General features: G+C 38.6%; 1 protein-coding gene across 1 annotated transcript in view; it reads left to right on the top strand.

Annotated features, from left to right (window-relative positions):
• Positions 1-13,717, top strand: part of PDSS2 (decaprenyl diphosphate synthase subunit 2) — a 122,659-nt gene that overhangs the window by 106,245 nt on the left and 2,697 nt on the right. The window contains exon 7 of the mRNA XM_075046716.1: positions 2,786-2,821. Within this exon, the coding sequence (XP_074902817.1) occupies positions 2,786-2,821 (36 nt within the window). The remainder of the gene's footprint in view (positions 1-2,785; positions 2,822-13,717) is intronic.

The following is a 13,717-nucleotide window of genomic DNA, read 5'->3' as shown; positions in this document are numbered from 1 at the left end:
CCACTGAGCTTTTGGAAAGCCCTGTATTCTTAAAATTTAGCAGCTAATCCAGGATTATAGGATGGAGGATTTCCTAGGGGTCAAAAGACAGAAGAATTGGTCACTTTTAGCCACTTAAAAGATACGTCTTGCTAGACAAGAGGAAAAATTCTCTGGTTTTAACAGGCATCCAACATCTAAGCAGTGAGGTACAAAAGATCAAAGTTTGAGTGAAGAAATTAAGCAGAATCCCTCAAGAACAGGTCTAGAATCCATCTTATCTCATAGCATTTGTAATTTAAAAAAGGAATAACTCAGAAACTAGAATCATCTCATCTAGGCCAAGGTAATCCATGTGCCTTTCACCATATCTTTCTAAGCCTTCTCAAAAGAAGCAAGGCTGGAAGAAAAGCATTTATCAAATGCTTTATCAAGTATTTCTCAAGTGTAGGTTTTAAGACATGTAAAAGGGACCATCCCATCTGAGAAGGAAAAGTCAATACTGGAAAACATCCTGAAAACCTGCTCCAAAAGCATTGTCTTAAACCATCCACTTGTGGTCTGCTTATCTGATGCATTTTGAGTAATTTCATGGGGGATTTGGGGAATCTTTCTTCCTGGCAAGGTGAGTTGGTTTCACACCACCTCATTTATTAATGAAGAATGTCATGGTATTATTGTCCCTCACTACTGGCACATGGTGATCTTTGGTGTTCAGGAGGAAGGCTGAGCTGAGTTGGCCGTTCATGTCTCTAATACGCTGGTAAGCAGATGCTTTTCTTTGAGGGTCCAGAGCCCCAACATTCAGAGGCTGAGCTCCCTGGCCAAGCAGTGAGACCTAGAAAGTTATCCAAGTTTGACAAGAGTGCATACCTTTTGCAAATGAGGCTTGATACCTTTGAGGAAGCTGAACCAGATGCAGAAGTCTGATGTAAAAGGAAAAAAAGATCTGTGTGTCTGAGATCAGGGTCAGTAAAAGTCAGAGCCAAACTACTGTGAGGAAAAAAAAAAAAAGAAAAAAAGCAAAGGTGCAGTTGTAGTAAAGAAGGCTTAGGAGACTAATTAGATGAGTTTGCTGCTTGGAGAAGCACCACTGCCATTGATTTGAATGCTTGAGAGGAACAGAGCATGAGAAAATATTCTTGCTGTTTGTAATGTGTATTAGGTGCAGGGGGAGGCATGCTGAGCACACCTTTCCTGGTATTACTAAGACTAAAAAGCATCTTCCTCAAACGTGTTGGCAAATTCTCCGCTGCAGTGTGAATTTGCATGTAGGCAATCATTTGTTGAAGAACATATTTCTAGTGTGTCTGATATACAATATAACTACTAGATATATTTTGAAGAAGCCGTAAGATCCAACCGGTATGAATAAAAGTTGGCAAATCAAAGAGATGGGAATACACAAATAAGGAAGCAGTTATTGGCAGTGGTTTTGCTACTCCCAAATGCTATCAGGCTGTTTTCTTAATATGCATTCCAGAAAAGCTGACTTTTAAGAAGCTTAAAGAGAATAGTAAAGAGGTTTTGTGGATCAGTCCCCTTTCTCCTTCAGAGAAATCACTTTTGTTATCTACTGTTTTCCTTCCTGTTCTGCTTGCTTAGTTTCTCATCAGTTCTTTTCTCTATTTTATTTTTCCTCCCGTACAAAAATTAATTTATCTTCTAAATCTGTGCCATCTCGGCAACATCTCTTCAAAGCTGTGCTTGCCACATAGCGTTCCTCTTCAGTGCAGGCCTCGGCTCTTCTCCTTGTGCCAGCTGGCCCGCTCCTCTTGGCTGCTCTCTGCAGTCCCCGCAGAGGACATGGGGAGGTAGTGGTCCTAATCTACATCTTTTCAGGAGACATGTTCCAGAAGAACTGAGGCTTGTGGTTTTCCCTTGTGGAGGGAGGCTAGAGGGAAAGAAACGGGGGGGGGGTGGGGGGGTGGGGGGTAGGGGGTTGGGGGGGTGGGTTGTGGGTTGGTTTTTTGTGGGGTTTTTTGGGGTTTTTTTTTCCCTCAATGTGCCTGCAAGGAGAAGAGCTGGAGTTGGATGAGGTGATAATGATATGGCTGGATCTGACCTAAGAGAAGGGCTTCAGGTCGGTTAGGCAGGAATGCTCTGGGTCTGGCAGAGCACTGCCACTGGGTGAGAGACATAGACATCTTCTGTTCTCATCATCCTGTGACAAAATTGAGGAATTTGGACTACATACTTCTCTGCGTCTGGGCAAGAAGAAATTTAAAATTTATTCATACTTCTTTCTGAATGTGTTAGGAGTTATAGGTTGTTTGTATCTGCTGCTTAAGGGTGATGGTGATACTTAAATACAATTCTAAACCAAAAGCACCTCTAACCTAGGTCTAATAGCGCTGACATGGTCCTGACATCCTCTTTTGAGAGCTCTAGACTATTACCTGTGTGCAAATCACTATGCATATACGGAGAGTTCTCTTTTAAGAAAATAAATCCTGTTATTGCTGATACAACGTATAGTTTATTTCAGAACTCATGGGAGAGATTAGTTAATGCAAACAGCAAGATTTCTTAAGACCAAAACATTTTGGATTCAACAAATGTTTAACTACAAGTCATAATAAAAAAACTAAAAATTACATTGAGTATCTGCAGCTCTCATCTGAAACAGAACCATGTTTTATAAGCTGGTAACACATTTGGTTGTATTTTAGGTTTTTCCGTATCAGATTCCTAAAGAAAGTCAGTTATATTTAAAGTAGTAGCTCTTTTAATTGCATTCTTTATTCTTGCAACTCTAGTTAGTAGTATGTAATGTCTTACATAAAAATCTCTCTTTCTCTTTAAGGCACAAGGAAAAGGAAATACAATGGACTACAAGAAGGTTAGTAACTTGCATTTAAATCTCATTATTTTTAATGGTTTTTGTAGTATTTTCAAGGATATTCTTGACAGTTGAGAGAAACTTCCTTATTAAAGTCAGGTTATAATTTATGTGTGTATATATGGAGGGAGAGAGAATGGCTTGTGCAATTTCTTGATTTTAAAAAGCCAGTAATAGTCAGCTGTACTGTAAATATCAAATGCGGCTATTTAATAATATTTTTTGCCATTACTTATCCTGTTTACTTCCCCAAACTTGAAACCAGGCTTCTGATGGCTTTTGCTGTCCTCTTTTTCTGCAGTCATTTGCAGGTTAGCTCCCATCAGTGGTCTCTGTAATATTCATAGAATATGCTGTTACTTTTTTTTTTTAATCTCACCTTAATGCCATGCCATCTATTAAAAAATACATATACAGATGTTTTATAATAATTTGTGTTTCTTCCAGTCCCCTTTACAACTTTTAGCTAAGTCACCACTGTATTTCCTACTGGGACTGCTCTATATTAAAGACAGACCTGAACTAACTAGCATATCTACTGAAGGTAGCTGGGACACCATAAAGCTCTTGGAGAGCTGCAGGGGATGGCTGAGAAGGTTCCCCTGGTTAAATACTGGAGCACAGCGTGCTTATGGTGGAGACGGAAGATGACATTGTGTCCCCAACTTGCTCACTGAGCACAAGCTTGACTTGTTCTGAGTCTTAAGTAGATCATGAGGGTCCAGTTATCTCTAGCATCAGTGGGAAATAATATATAAATTATTGAGCCACACACATGATTGAGACTTGCTTCTTGAACTGGGGCCTGAAGAGTGTTACAGCTATGACTAATTGCTGCTAGTATGGAAGGCTAACACACAAGTACGGGTCAGACTTTTATTATAATTATTCTGTATTAAGAAAATTTGTAATTTGGATTAAAAAAGCTCTCTGTCTTTCATTCCTCTTAGAACATAAAAAGGATCTCAATCTTAGCTCGCTATTTAAAATCATTGCGCTTTTAGGGTTTTTTTTCTACCACAGAAGAAAACTGATACAGCTGTGACTTTCTAAAAAACTGAGTGCGCTAAATTTCTTCTTCTTCAAATGTGTCTGAGTATGTGGGACACTTCTATGAATGTTTAAGCTAGGGTACTTGCTTTTGTAAGTCCAGAGTGGGTTTTCTCTTTTTAATTGTTACAATTGTGATCCACCCAATGTAATTTTGGGGAAGGGGGGTAGTGGGGAGAAGAGCATCTAAAATTGCTTTACTGAATTAAATATTTTAAATATTTGTCAGTGTATTCTGTATTTTGACTGAAATTATTTCATATTTTAGATCTTTCCCATGAAATTTAAAAACTCATAGTGTGCTTAAGCAACTTGGACACTTGAATAAAAGGAAAGGAAGGGGAAAAAAACCTTCAAATTTTGTATTTTGAGCAATTGACTTCAGCCAGAAGGCACGTGATTTTACTAGCTCTGGGTAATCATCTCTTACACAAGCACAGGTATTATGGGTTTAGTAATGACAGTGAAAAATTCTCCATGGTTTTTGTGAGCTCAAACAATAATCAGCTTTGGTTTTGTAGAAGTCAGTTTCAAAACTATCATGTCAAGTCCCTCTCTTCTATGTTTCTTCATTTAAAATAAAAGTGTTCATTGGTTACATCCATACGAAATGAACCTAGTAACCTGTAGCTCACCCCAGCGTAGTAGCTTAGCCAGTACATGCATACAGCCAATTAGAAGGCATGTTGTGCAGTACAAATTAGTATTTCTTTTTTGCCCTTTGCTGTGTTGTCTTTATTTCTACATTACTAGAGTCAGTGTTCTGCATGTTGCTCAGTCTCCTCTTCTCAGCATCAAGGTCCCCTCTCATCTTTCTGTTCAGTTGCTAGAATTACTTTAATGTTCCTAATCAAATCTGGGGGCTTGTTTCTTGTTGAGTCTCCAAAATATCTCCTCTTGAATTTTGTAAAAGCGTAGGTCACCAAAACGAGCTGTAGAACTTCTGAAAATTTGTATTATTTTTGTTTTCTTAATTTTTATTATGAACTTGTGTGCCACTCAGTTGAGACAAAAATGTTCCTTTAGTTGAATTCATGAATATATGTGTACAAAAATTATTAGCTGTTTAGCCTGCTTAAGAATATTTTACCTTACTCACTGTGGCTTTCAATTAAAATAATGAATGAAGGTAAATTTGAGAAATTGAGATCCACCTATTTAACATGCCTCCTTAAAAGGCAAAGGTCTTATGTTATTTCAATTTTGAGACTGCTCAAGAATTTTGAATTGTTCTTTTGATGCATGTTATATTAAAATGGTATCCCTGATTTTTTTCACTGACAAAAAAATATCTAGATAGTACTAGTAAATTTAGTGAGGGCTCTGACATAAATAGAGAAGTGAAATATTTTCTATTAATTTAATTAGGTCTGAGACTGTCATGTCAATAAGGTCACTATGTTCTGCAAAATTTTTTAGTATTTTTTTTCTCCCAGCTTTTCTCAGTCTTTTTATCAGAAGGACTTTGATATCACAGAAGGCTTATTTTAAGGTCTGTGTTTCTGAATATATTTTCTCGCATTAGTATCTAAATGTTTCCCTCTTTTTTCTTTCCCCCTACACGATCACACCACATCCAGACAAATTATTGATCTGTCATTGTGGTGTTTGAAAGTCTCTTCCAGAGATGAAAAACTAGTTTCAGCTCTGTTTTACCATTGTTTCTCAGATAACAAAAGAAAAAGTACCAATATATGGCAGGGACAAAATTCATGTATGTCATTGAAAGAGACAGCAACTTTCCTGTCACCCTCATTTGTCTGTGGGATTTTGGCAAAAATCTCAAGACTTTTTAATATCAAAAACCTTTTATCCATTTTACATCTACTTTGCATGCAAGATAAGCTGCGTAATTCTAAAACAACAAATTGAGATTCTCAATTTAATTGTTACTATTTTATAATATTGATTAAAAACTCTCCACTGAAGTCAAAGCCTTAATGGTGCTTGGCATTGTACAGTCGTTAAATGAGTGTAACAAAGGCACAACTAGTAGCAGAAATGAGTAAGCTAGGTATAATTCTTGTTTTCTAGCCAAGGCTCTGGAAAAATTATAAGATAAGGCTAAATAAAAAAATAAATCCTGTATTTTGCAGCCAATGAGTATGCTACTGCAAGGATTTGTTGTTTTTCTAAATGCAATATTCAGAAAAGATAAATTAAGTCAAGTGAAAGAGGATATAGCAAAACCTTTTTTTTTTTTTTTTTTTACTGTCTCCCTGTCCATTTGCTCTGCTGTCTGCTATAGAGGCCTTTCATCCCAAACTGGCATGGAAAATATGGTACATCAGCACAGTATGCTGTGACATACTTTGTTGGTTTGCATATGAAACACTGAGCGTGACGTTAACACAGGGAGCAGATTTTGTACAGTAGTGGAAGTAGCGCGAGTCAAGAAGTGGTAGATCCAGCCATTCGTTCACTGCATGGCACTAATGTCTTGACTTCCCATATGGTAGGAGAGAAGAAAAACGGGAAAGGTCATATTCAGAAACAAGGAGGTTTCTCAGTGGTAGCCTACTGTCATGCAACTAATAAATGACAGTAACACAGTGCCATCCAGTTGCGTTAGCAAGAGCTGCATGGCTCCCCTTCCCCAGCTCACCGTTGGCTACCATGGTTAGTGCGTTCATCCTGCTGCAGTGCTGTCTGCAGAGCAGGTTTACAGTCCCATGGCGTAAATGAGAGCAGTCCCGCGGTTCTGTTTGTTTAAATGCCAGAGAATCATCATGAGATGTGTCATGGGACTATAGGCCATAGACTGTTCACTCTCTTGTTCCTGAAATGTAGCAAAGAGTTAAAACCAGAGCATTGTTTGTAGATGCTAATGACCTGTGGCAGTTTCCCACAAAAATTTGTCTTGTTTATTTTGGAGCAGCCGCTGTCATTAGTTCCTTTTGTTACGTATGTTAAAAAAACAGAATAGTCAGTGATTTAAGGGGGGGGGGGGCGGTATGTGTTACTAATATTACAAAAGCAGTCAAAACCATTCAGAAGAAGCAACTTCCTCCTTTGTTGGAATTAACCATATCTGAATTAAGAAGGTGTACATCCAGTACCAAATATCAGTTGCATCTTTGTTTTTAATCAGTGGGTATTTTCCATGGCTGCTTTGGGGTGAGAATCCAGCACAACTTTTGTTTCATTAAAGCAAACAACTATCACATCTTCTAACATAAATATCAAGTTAATTGCTTGTGCATGCCAAGATGACAATTAACAATCAATGTTTCCATTAATGTGATTTAAGAAAGTCATGCTTTTTGGTAAGAAGGCATCACTTAACTACCATTGTTTAGATTTAAAAGCTAGTGGGCCTTGTTAAGTTCATCATGAAAGACATGGAAAGGCATAAGGAGGAGGAGTTGGTGTCTCTTCTAAAATATTAAAGGGCTGTACAATCAATCAGTGTCCCAGGATGACTTATAATTTTTTGGCAAAGTGTACTACAAGAACTGCGTAACAGCTGGAGTAGCAGCGTTCTCTGTAAGCAGGCCATCTTTCCTCTGCTGTTGGGGGTGACTCTCTCCAGATTTGGTCCCTTCCTAGATAGGGTGTTTTTGAGTTTGAAGTAAAAAGATAATTTTTCTGTTTGTCGGATGAGTAAGGAAAATAAATCCTGCTCTACTAATGGAAGTTTCTGCAGGGTGTTTATGCACTTTAAAGATGCATTTCTTTATCTTTTGTATAGAAAAAGTTTCTAAGAAAATATTGGGTAATACTGCCCAATTTCAACTGGCATATCATGCTGCATATAGCCAACAAAGATTTAAATTTTTTAAAAAAAATTATCTTGGCCATTATGAAGTGATGCAATTGAATCATTGTCTAGCGCATTTTGAGAAGGGCATAAACCTGTGTCCAACCACAAAAACTGTAAAGGTGGATGCTGAGACATTCCAAGGTACTTAAAAAAACAAAGGAAAAATTTGACAAAATTGATCTACTAGCTATGAAACATGTTGGTACCTTTTCAAGGTAACATTTCAGCAGTCTAAAACATCAGTGCTTATTGAGCATGGTGTTCCCACAAAAGAGAAAGCAAATTTAGAAAAGCCAGTGCAGAACACTGCAAACACTTAAGAGCATTACTCAGTCACTTGGCCACAGATTAATTTAAATTTTGTGGTTTGGGGTTTCGTTTTGTGTCAAGTGAGTGCTGTGCGCTTCAGAAATTTAGAATGTTTTAGCTCACTTCATGATCAGAGAGAATGCATGATATTTGAAGACTTCAGTATATAACAGATTTAGCTGTTTAGGATCATTCTTCTAAAACAACAACAAAACTCTGAAGTTACTTGTTGATATCTTGTCACTTAAATAATTAATCCTAAGTTTGACCAACAAATAAAAAAATCCTCAGTGTTGTTATTCTCCCTTTGCACATGAAGTCTAGTACAGGCAAAATACCACATATTCAGAGAGTCCGCCCCCCCCCCCCCCCCCCCGAATTTGTTGTTCCCTACAGGTAGAGCTATCTGAAAAGAAACTGCTTTCCTTTGGCTAGGAAATAAGGCAGAAATATCTCAGCAGAGAAGACTTGAAGTTAGTTGTCTTTGTACTTGAACACCTGCTTAGTTTTTGCCTCCTTTAATTCTTCAAAATTCAAAAGTCTCCAAAATCCAGCAGCCCTAGCTTGCCTCTTTGACCTCTCTCTGCCCTCAGACAAGCCATTCTGTCCAACAGCAATGCAGAACAGTTGGTCTGAAAGGCAAATACTTAACTTCTGGGGTATGGAGGAGAAATTTTCTCTTTGTCTTTTTAAAACAAAGGGACTGGGAAACGTAGTACTTTGAACTCTTCACAGAATCATACAATAATTTAAGTTGGAAGGGACCTCTGGGGGTTGTCTGGTCCAACCTCTCACTCAAAGCAGAGCCAGTACAGGTTTGCTCAGTTGAGTTTTGATTATCTGCAAGGACAGAGGTTTCACAGCCAACCTGAGCAATGTGTTCCAGTGCTTGACCTCCCTCCTGGTGGAAAGGTATTTCCTTGGGTCTAATCAGCATTTCCATGCTGCAACCTGTGCCCGTTGCCTCTCATCCCTTCCACGTACACCTCTGAGAAGAGTCCAGTTCCGACTCCTTGCCCATGAGGTGGGCGGGACAGCAAGAACAGCTTTCTATTCTTAAGGCTGAACTAAGCAATTCCCAGCATTTCCTTGTAGACCATGTACTTGCTCCAGCCCCGTGTCATCTGAGTAGCCTCCTGCTGCACTTGCTGCAGTATGGCAGTGTCTTTCACTTAGTGGGAAGCCCAAAATTGGGCACAGCTCTCCAGGCACGATCCCACAAGCCCCAAATAGGGCGCAGTAGTTCCTTGCTGAAATCACTTGTTAACACAGCCCAAGAAGCAGTTGATGATCTTTACGGCAGGGACACACTGCTTCGAGAAAAAAAAATGTGTGTAGATAACTATGAAGGAAAAAGAGTGTAGTTGAAACATCAGAAAAACAGGATATGGACCTCCTGGCCTGTTGGTCATTGATTCGAATCTGCTTGAATGTTGTCAAATCTGGTTAGAGGCAACTTCTGTTGGATTGCTGTCCCCGAAGTGGGGTCGTTTACCCGGTGTGCAAGACGCCAATATACACGCAGACCAGAGGTATTTTATTCCAATTCATGTTTGCGCAAAGATGGGGGCTAGGTGGTAATCCACAAAGCTAGCACACCTTATACCTAAATGGGCAAGCAATTTATACAGTTTAGTTTTACATATTTCGTTTCCAAAGTTCTTCCCCAAAACTGCTATTGGTAGTCGCTTATCTGCCACAGTTTCTATTGGGCTAAAGTTTTCTCCACTTCGAATTAAAGGTACAGTGTTCTTGAATTGGGTTGGTGGTCATGATCTCCCTCAGCTGCCTTTACCTGTCCCCCAGTTACCGAAGATCTTTGCTGACTTCATGCCTATTAGCAATTATTTAACTTCCCATGCCTCCTGGGGTAGGATGTTCCCTTCTTATCAGTCTTTTAGTTCTTCTTCAGGGGCACAGTTGTTAGCAAGGCATGCATGGGTTATACAAAGGGTATCCTGTTTCACAAAACCTTTGTGGCCTTTTTAAGGTGGCTTAAGTACATCAGGATGACCATGTAGTATCATATGTGAAACTAGCAGTTGGTTTTGAGATTCGCCACCACCATCACCGTTTCATTACACTTCGTATATTTGTAACAAATCAGAAGAATTTAGAAAATTCTAGAATCTAAAAGCTGTGTAGACCCTGTCAAGGCTGTTAATCCAAATGTAGAATATCCCTTATGAATGTGCCTAAATACTTAATAAAAAAAACCCCAAACATTAATGCTACAAAGTAGGAGCAGGAATGCAAATTCACGACAATTTTAGATATGGTATGACCTAGACAACACAGGTTTTCTTTTTATTATTCATGTATGCTCTTCTGCAGGAAATAATCCCTTAGTTTTAATGTTTTACTAGCTCATAAGCAGAGAGATGGGACATACAAGCATATTCCTTTGGTTTTATGGTGGACTTAGAAGGGTAAGTCAGTGAACAGAGTACAAGTAAAGTTGTCATCCATAAGCATCCTTCTGTTCCCACATGTAGGGCCAGAACCATGAATGGACTATATATGGTTACATGGCCATTGCTCCAAAACTACCTCTATTTTGTCCAGTAGCTTTCAACGTGAGAGGTGGAAGCAGTCCTGAGACCAAAGCATTGAACCCAGATCCTGCTTTTCATAGGAAGCGGCTGCTGTTCCAGGTTTTGGTTCCGTTCTTGGCCCAGCAAACCTCAGAGGGTTGAGTGGAAAATGCCCCAGCTCCAACTATTTGGTGCTTATGGTTGTCTCCTGAAGGACAGGAAATGGAAGCTTGAAGCCAAGGTGCTGATACGAAACTCTCCTTTCCAGTGGGCAATCTCTTTTCCAAGGGGCAATCTTCAAGGAACAATCAATGGCTTGTTACCGTTTATTTGCATTTATTTGCGGCTCAACTTGGCTGCGCTATTGCAACGTTATTCTTTAAGCTGAATTTAAATAACCAAAACCCAGTCGGTGATTTTTTCAGATTCATGGCACCTTCAGAATGAAGTAGGGCTTTAGTGCCAATGCTCTGAACAAAAGCTTAAAAGTTAAAATGCAGTATTCCAGCCTATCTAGCAGTTCAGCTGGAGAAAAGTGTGTCAAAGCAATCTGTATTTTGACTTGTATTCAGTTTTAATTATTGAATGCCACTCTGAAGAAGTTTGTGTTTTAACGATGGATGAAATTGTTCCTACAAGTGGAAACATGTTTGATGCACAAAATGATGCTATATAAGTAGAGACTAAAAAAGCAGATTCCTTTATTTAGAAGAAATTAATGAGGGAGCTTAATTAAAGTTTATAAAGCAACAAATAAAAGCAGTTCATTTTGCTTTTCTGTTTATTGTCCTCAAAAATTAGCTGTTCCTATCCAAATGAAATTAAAAAATAATACATCTAAACTGGATACATTGATTTTTTTTTTTCTATGTACTTAGTTTGTGAAGTTCATTACATAAAATCATTGAAGCTCAAAAATTTAGAGTGTGAAAGTGTAACTGTAATACAACTAACACTACAGCTGAAGTCTTAAATTAGGTGGTTTTTGCACACAGCAGGGCTACTGAAGCCTGGTTTCCTATGGAGTTATATCCTGTATTTCTTTAATAACTATCCCACTACAAGAAGCCCAATTTGTACTCTTTCCCCCCCCTTTTTCTTTTTTCTTCCTTTTACAACCCCAGCTGAGAAAGAGGTAGCATGCAGTCTGGTTAATCCAGACTGGTTTGCCTCCGTGTATGCTTATTTGACTCAACCAGCTGATTCTGCAAATGTAATATAAAACAGGTGTGTTTTTAAGGGCTGTAAATTGCTCATTACATAGGATGATGAGGAAGGAGCTTGCCGTATGAGCAGGTATTTTTCATTTTGAGGTTCCTTGAACTTTTCTTGGAAACATTAAATAGCGGATTAGTCTGATTTTTGTATAGTGATTCCTCTGCCTATAGTTTGACACCAACTTTGCAATTGTTTTGGCTTCAAGGCACTGTGTGTGTCTAAGGGCTTACACACACAAGACAAGCGTGTAAATGGATTGTATCCTTGCATTAGAATTCTCCCCCTTTCCAGATCTTGGTGTTACAAGTAAGTCATAGTACGTATATGCAATCATACATGCTTAAGCTAAGCTCCTCTGATCTTTGACCAGTTTGAAGACTTTTTAGGAGCTATTGTCTTTCCTGTTTACGTGTCAATATATACTTACATGAGTATTACAAAGTATGCTAAACCTTTTTAATGAGCTTTTGCAAATCAGCAGTGTTTGCTTCAAGATGTGTGGGTTCTGCCATCTCGCAAAGTTGTGCCTCAAGGAAGGGGGAAGAAACAGCTTCTCACGCTGCTGGCGTACCTCACCTCACCTATCCCCACTTTTGCTGTAGAGCTGTGGTTATATGGCTGATTCCCATTCGTTAGAAGACGTGTTGAATTAGCTATGCAATGCATTTATGCCTCGGGGCAAGTTCCTTTCCAGCGCACAGTGCAGGAAGATTCTAACTGAAGTGGAGAATAAAATTTTTATGAACTGGGACTTGAACGCTCATGTGCTGTAATATGCTTTCAGCTAATTTCATCTTTAAATACAGATAATGAATCCACTTCAGTTTGTATTCAGATAAGAAATGTCATCTATTCTGTATGAATGCAAGTATCTACATAAAATGGGTGACTTTTACAATTTGGTCATAGCTTAGATTTTTTTTTTTACATGATTTAAACTAGATAGATAAGGTTATACTGATGTATTTGTAAATGAATTGGGGCATTGGGCTGTGTATTGGAGGAAAACATAATTTATAAAACCCTGTATAATTAGTTACTGTAGATACCTGTGTTCAAGAAAAGCCCTTTTTTTAAAAGCCGATACAGTGATGTAAGCCAGCTATGAAAGCCAGGTGGGGCACATTAAAGATCATGAAATGCTGTCATGCTTTTGGGATAATCAAATCCCGAAGATCCACCTGGACTTAATTCCCAGGCTCTGGCATGAGGCATCAGGCTGGAGTTGGTCTGAGGACACCTGTATTTTAGGTTGGAAAACGTAAGTGTTTCATGACAGTCTCATGATGCTGTTCAGGAAAAAAAAAGCAATTAAAAATAAAAAAGCCCTTAATAAGTGTGATTACTATTTAGAGCTTCAGCTAAGTTGAGGTACTGGGGAAAAATAACATGTTTTGTTTGTGGTATTTCATAGGAAATTTAACCTGTCACTTACCCAAGTTTTTTAGGTGCTAAAGCTTTCCAGCAGCTTGCCATAAAATGTCTGTTATTCCATGAAAATACTTTCTTTCTCATATGATGTATCACCAAACCACTGTCAAATTCACTAGCCTTTACTGAAAAGGTTGAGTTTGCATGGATATAGCTCAGTACGATAAAAGTTTAACACATCCTATTTTACTGACAAAATTTGCTTTTGTCCACTGTAACGAATGTAATCATATGGAATATAAATAGAAACCTGTATTACAAAAGACAAGAGTTCAACATGTGGCATCCTGTGCCTGTTTCCAAAAACAGGGGATGGAATGGGTGTTCATAAAATCCAGTTTTTGACTACAGAAAATGAGAGCGCGAGTGAGCAGCTGGTCTGCCAGTTCTGCACAAAAGCTCCCAGGCAGTGTCTTAGGTATGCGATGCCCAGATATTTGAAAATGTTTTGGGTTTTTTGGTTTGGTTTTTGGTTTTTTGTTTTTTTTTTTTAAATTAAGCGTGCCCTTTGGAGAGCCAGTATCTTTCAGGTGATGAAGTAGTGGGCGATGTAGTTTAAATTACGTTTTGCTGTAGTGGGGAGCCAAAGCA

This window comes from Buteo buteo, chromosome 15 (genome assembly GCF_964188355.1).
Source record: "Buteo buteo chromosome 15, bButBut1.hap1.1, whole genome shotgun sequence".
Lineage (NCBI taxonomy): Eukaryota > Metazoa > Chordata > Aves > Accipitriformes > Accipitridae > Buteo > Buteo buteo.
The sequence above is the reverse complement of the archived record's forward strand: the minus strand, read 5'-3'. Positions and strand labels throughout refer to the sequence as shown.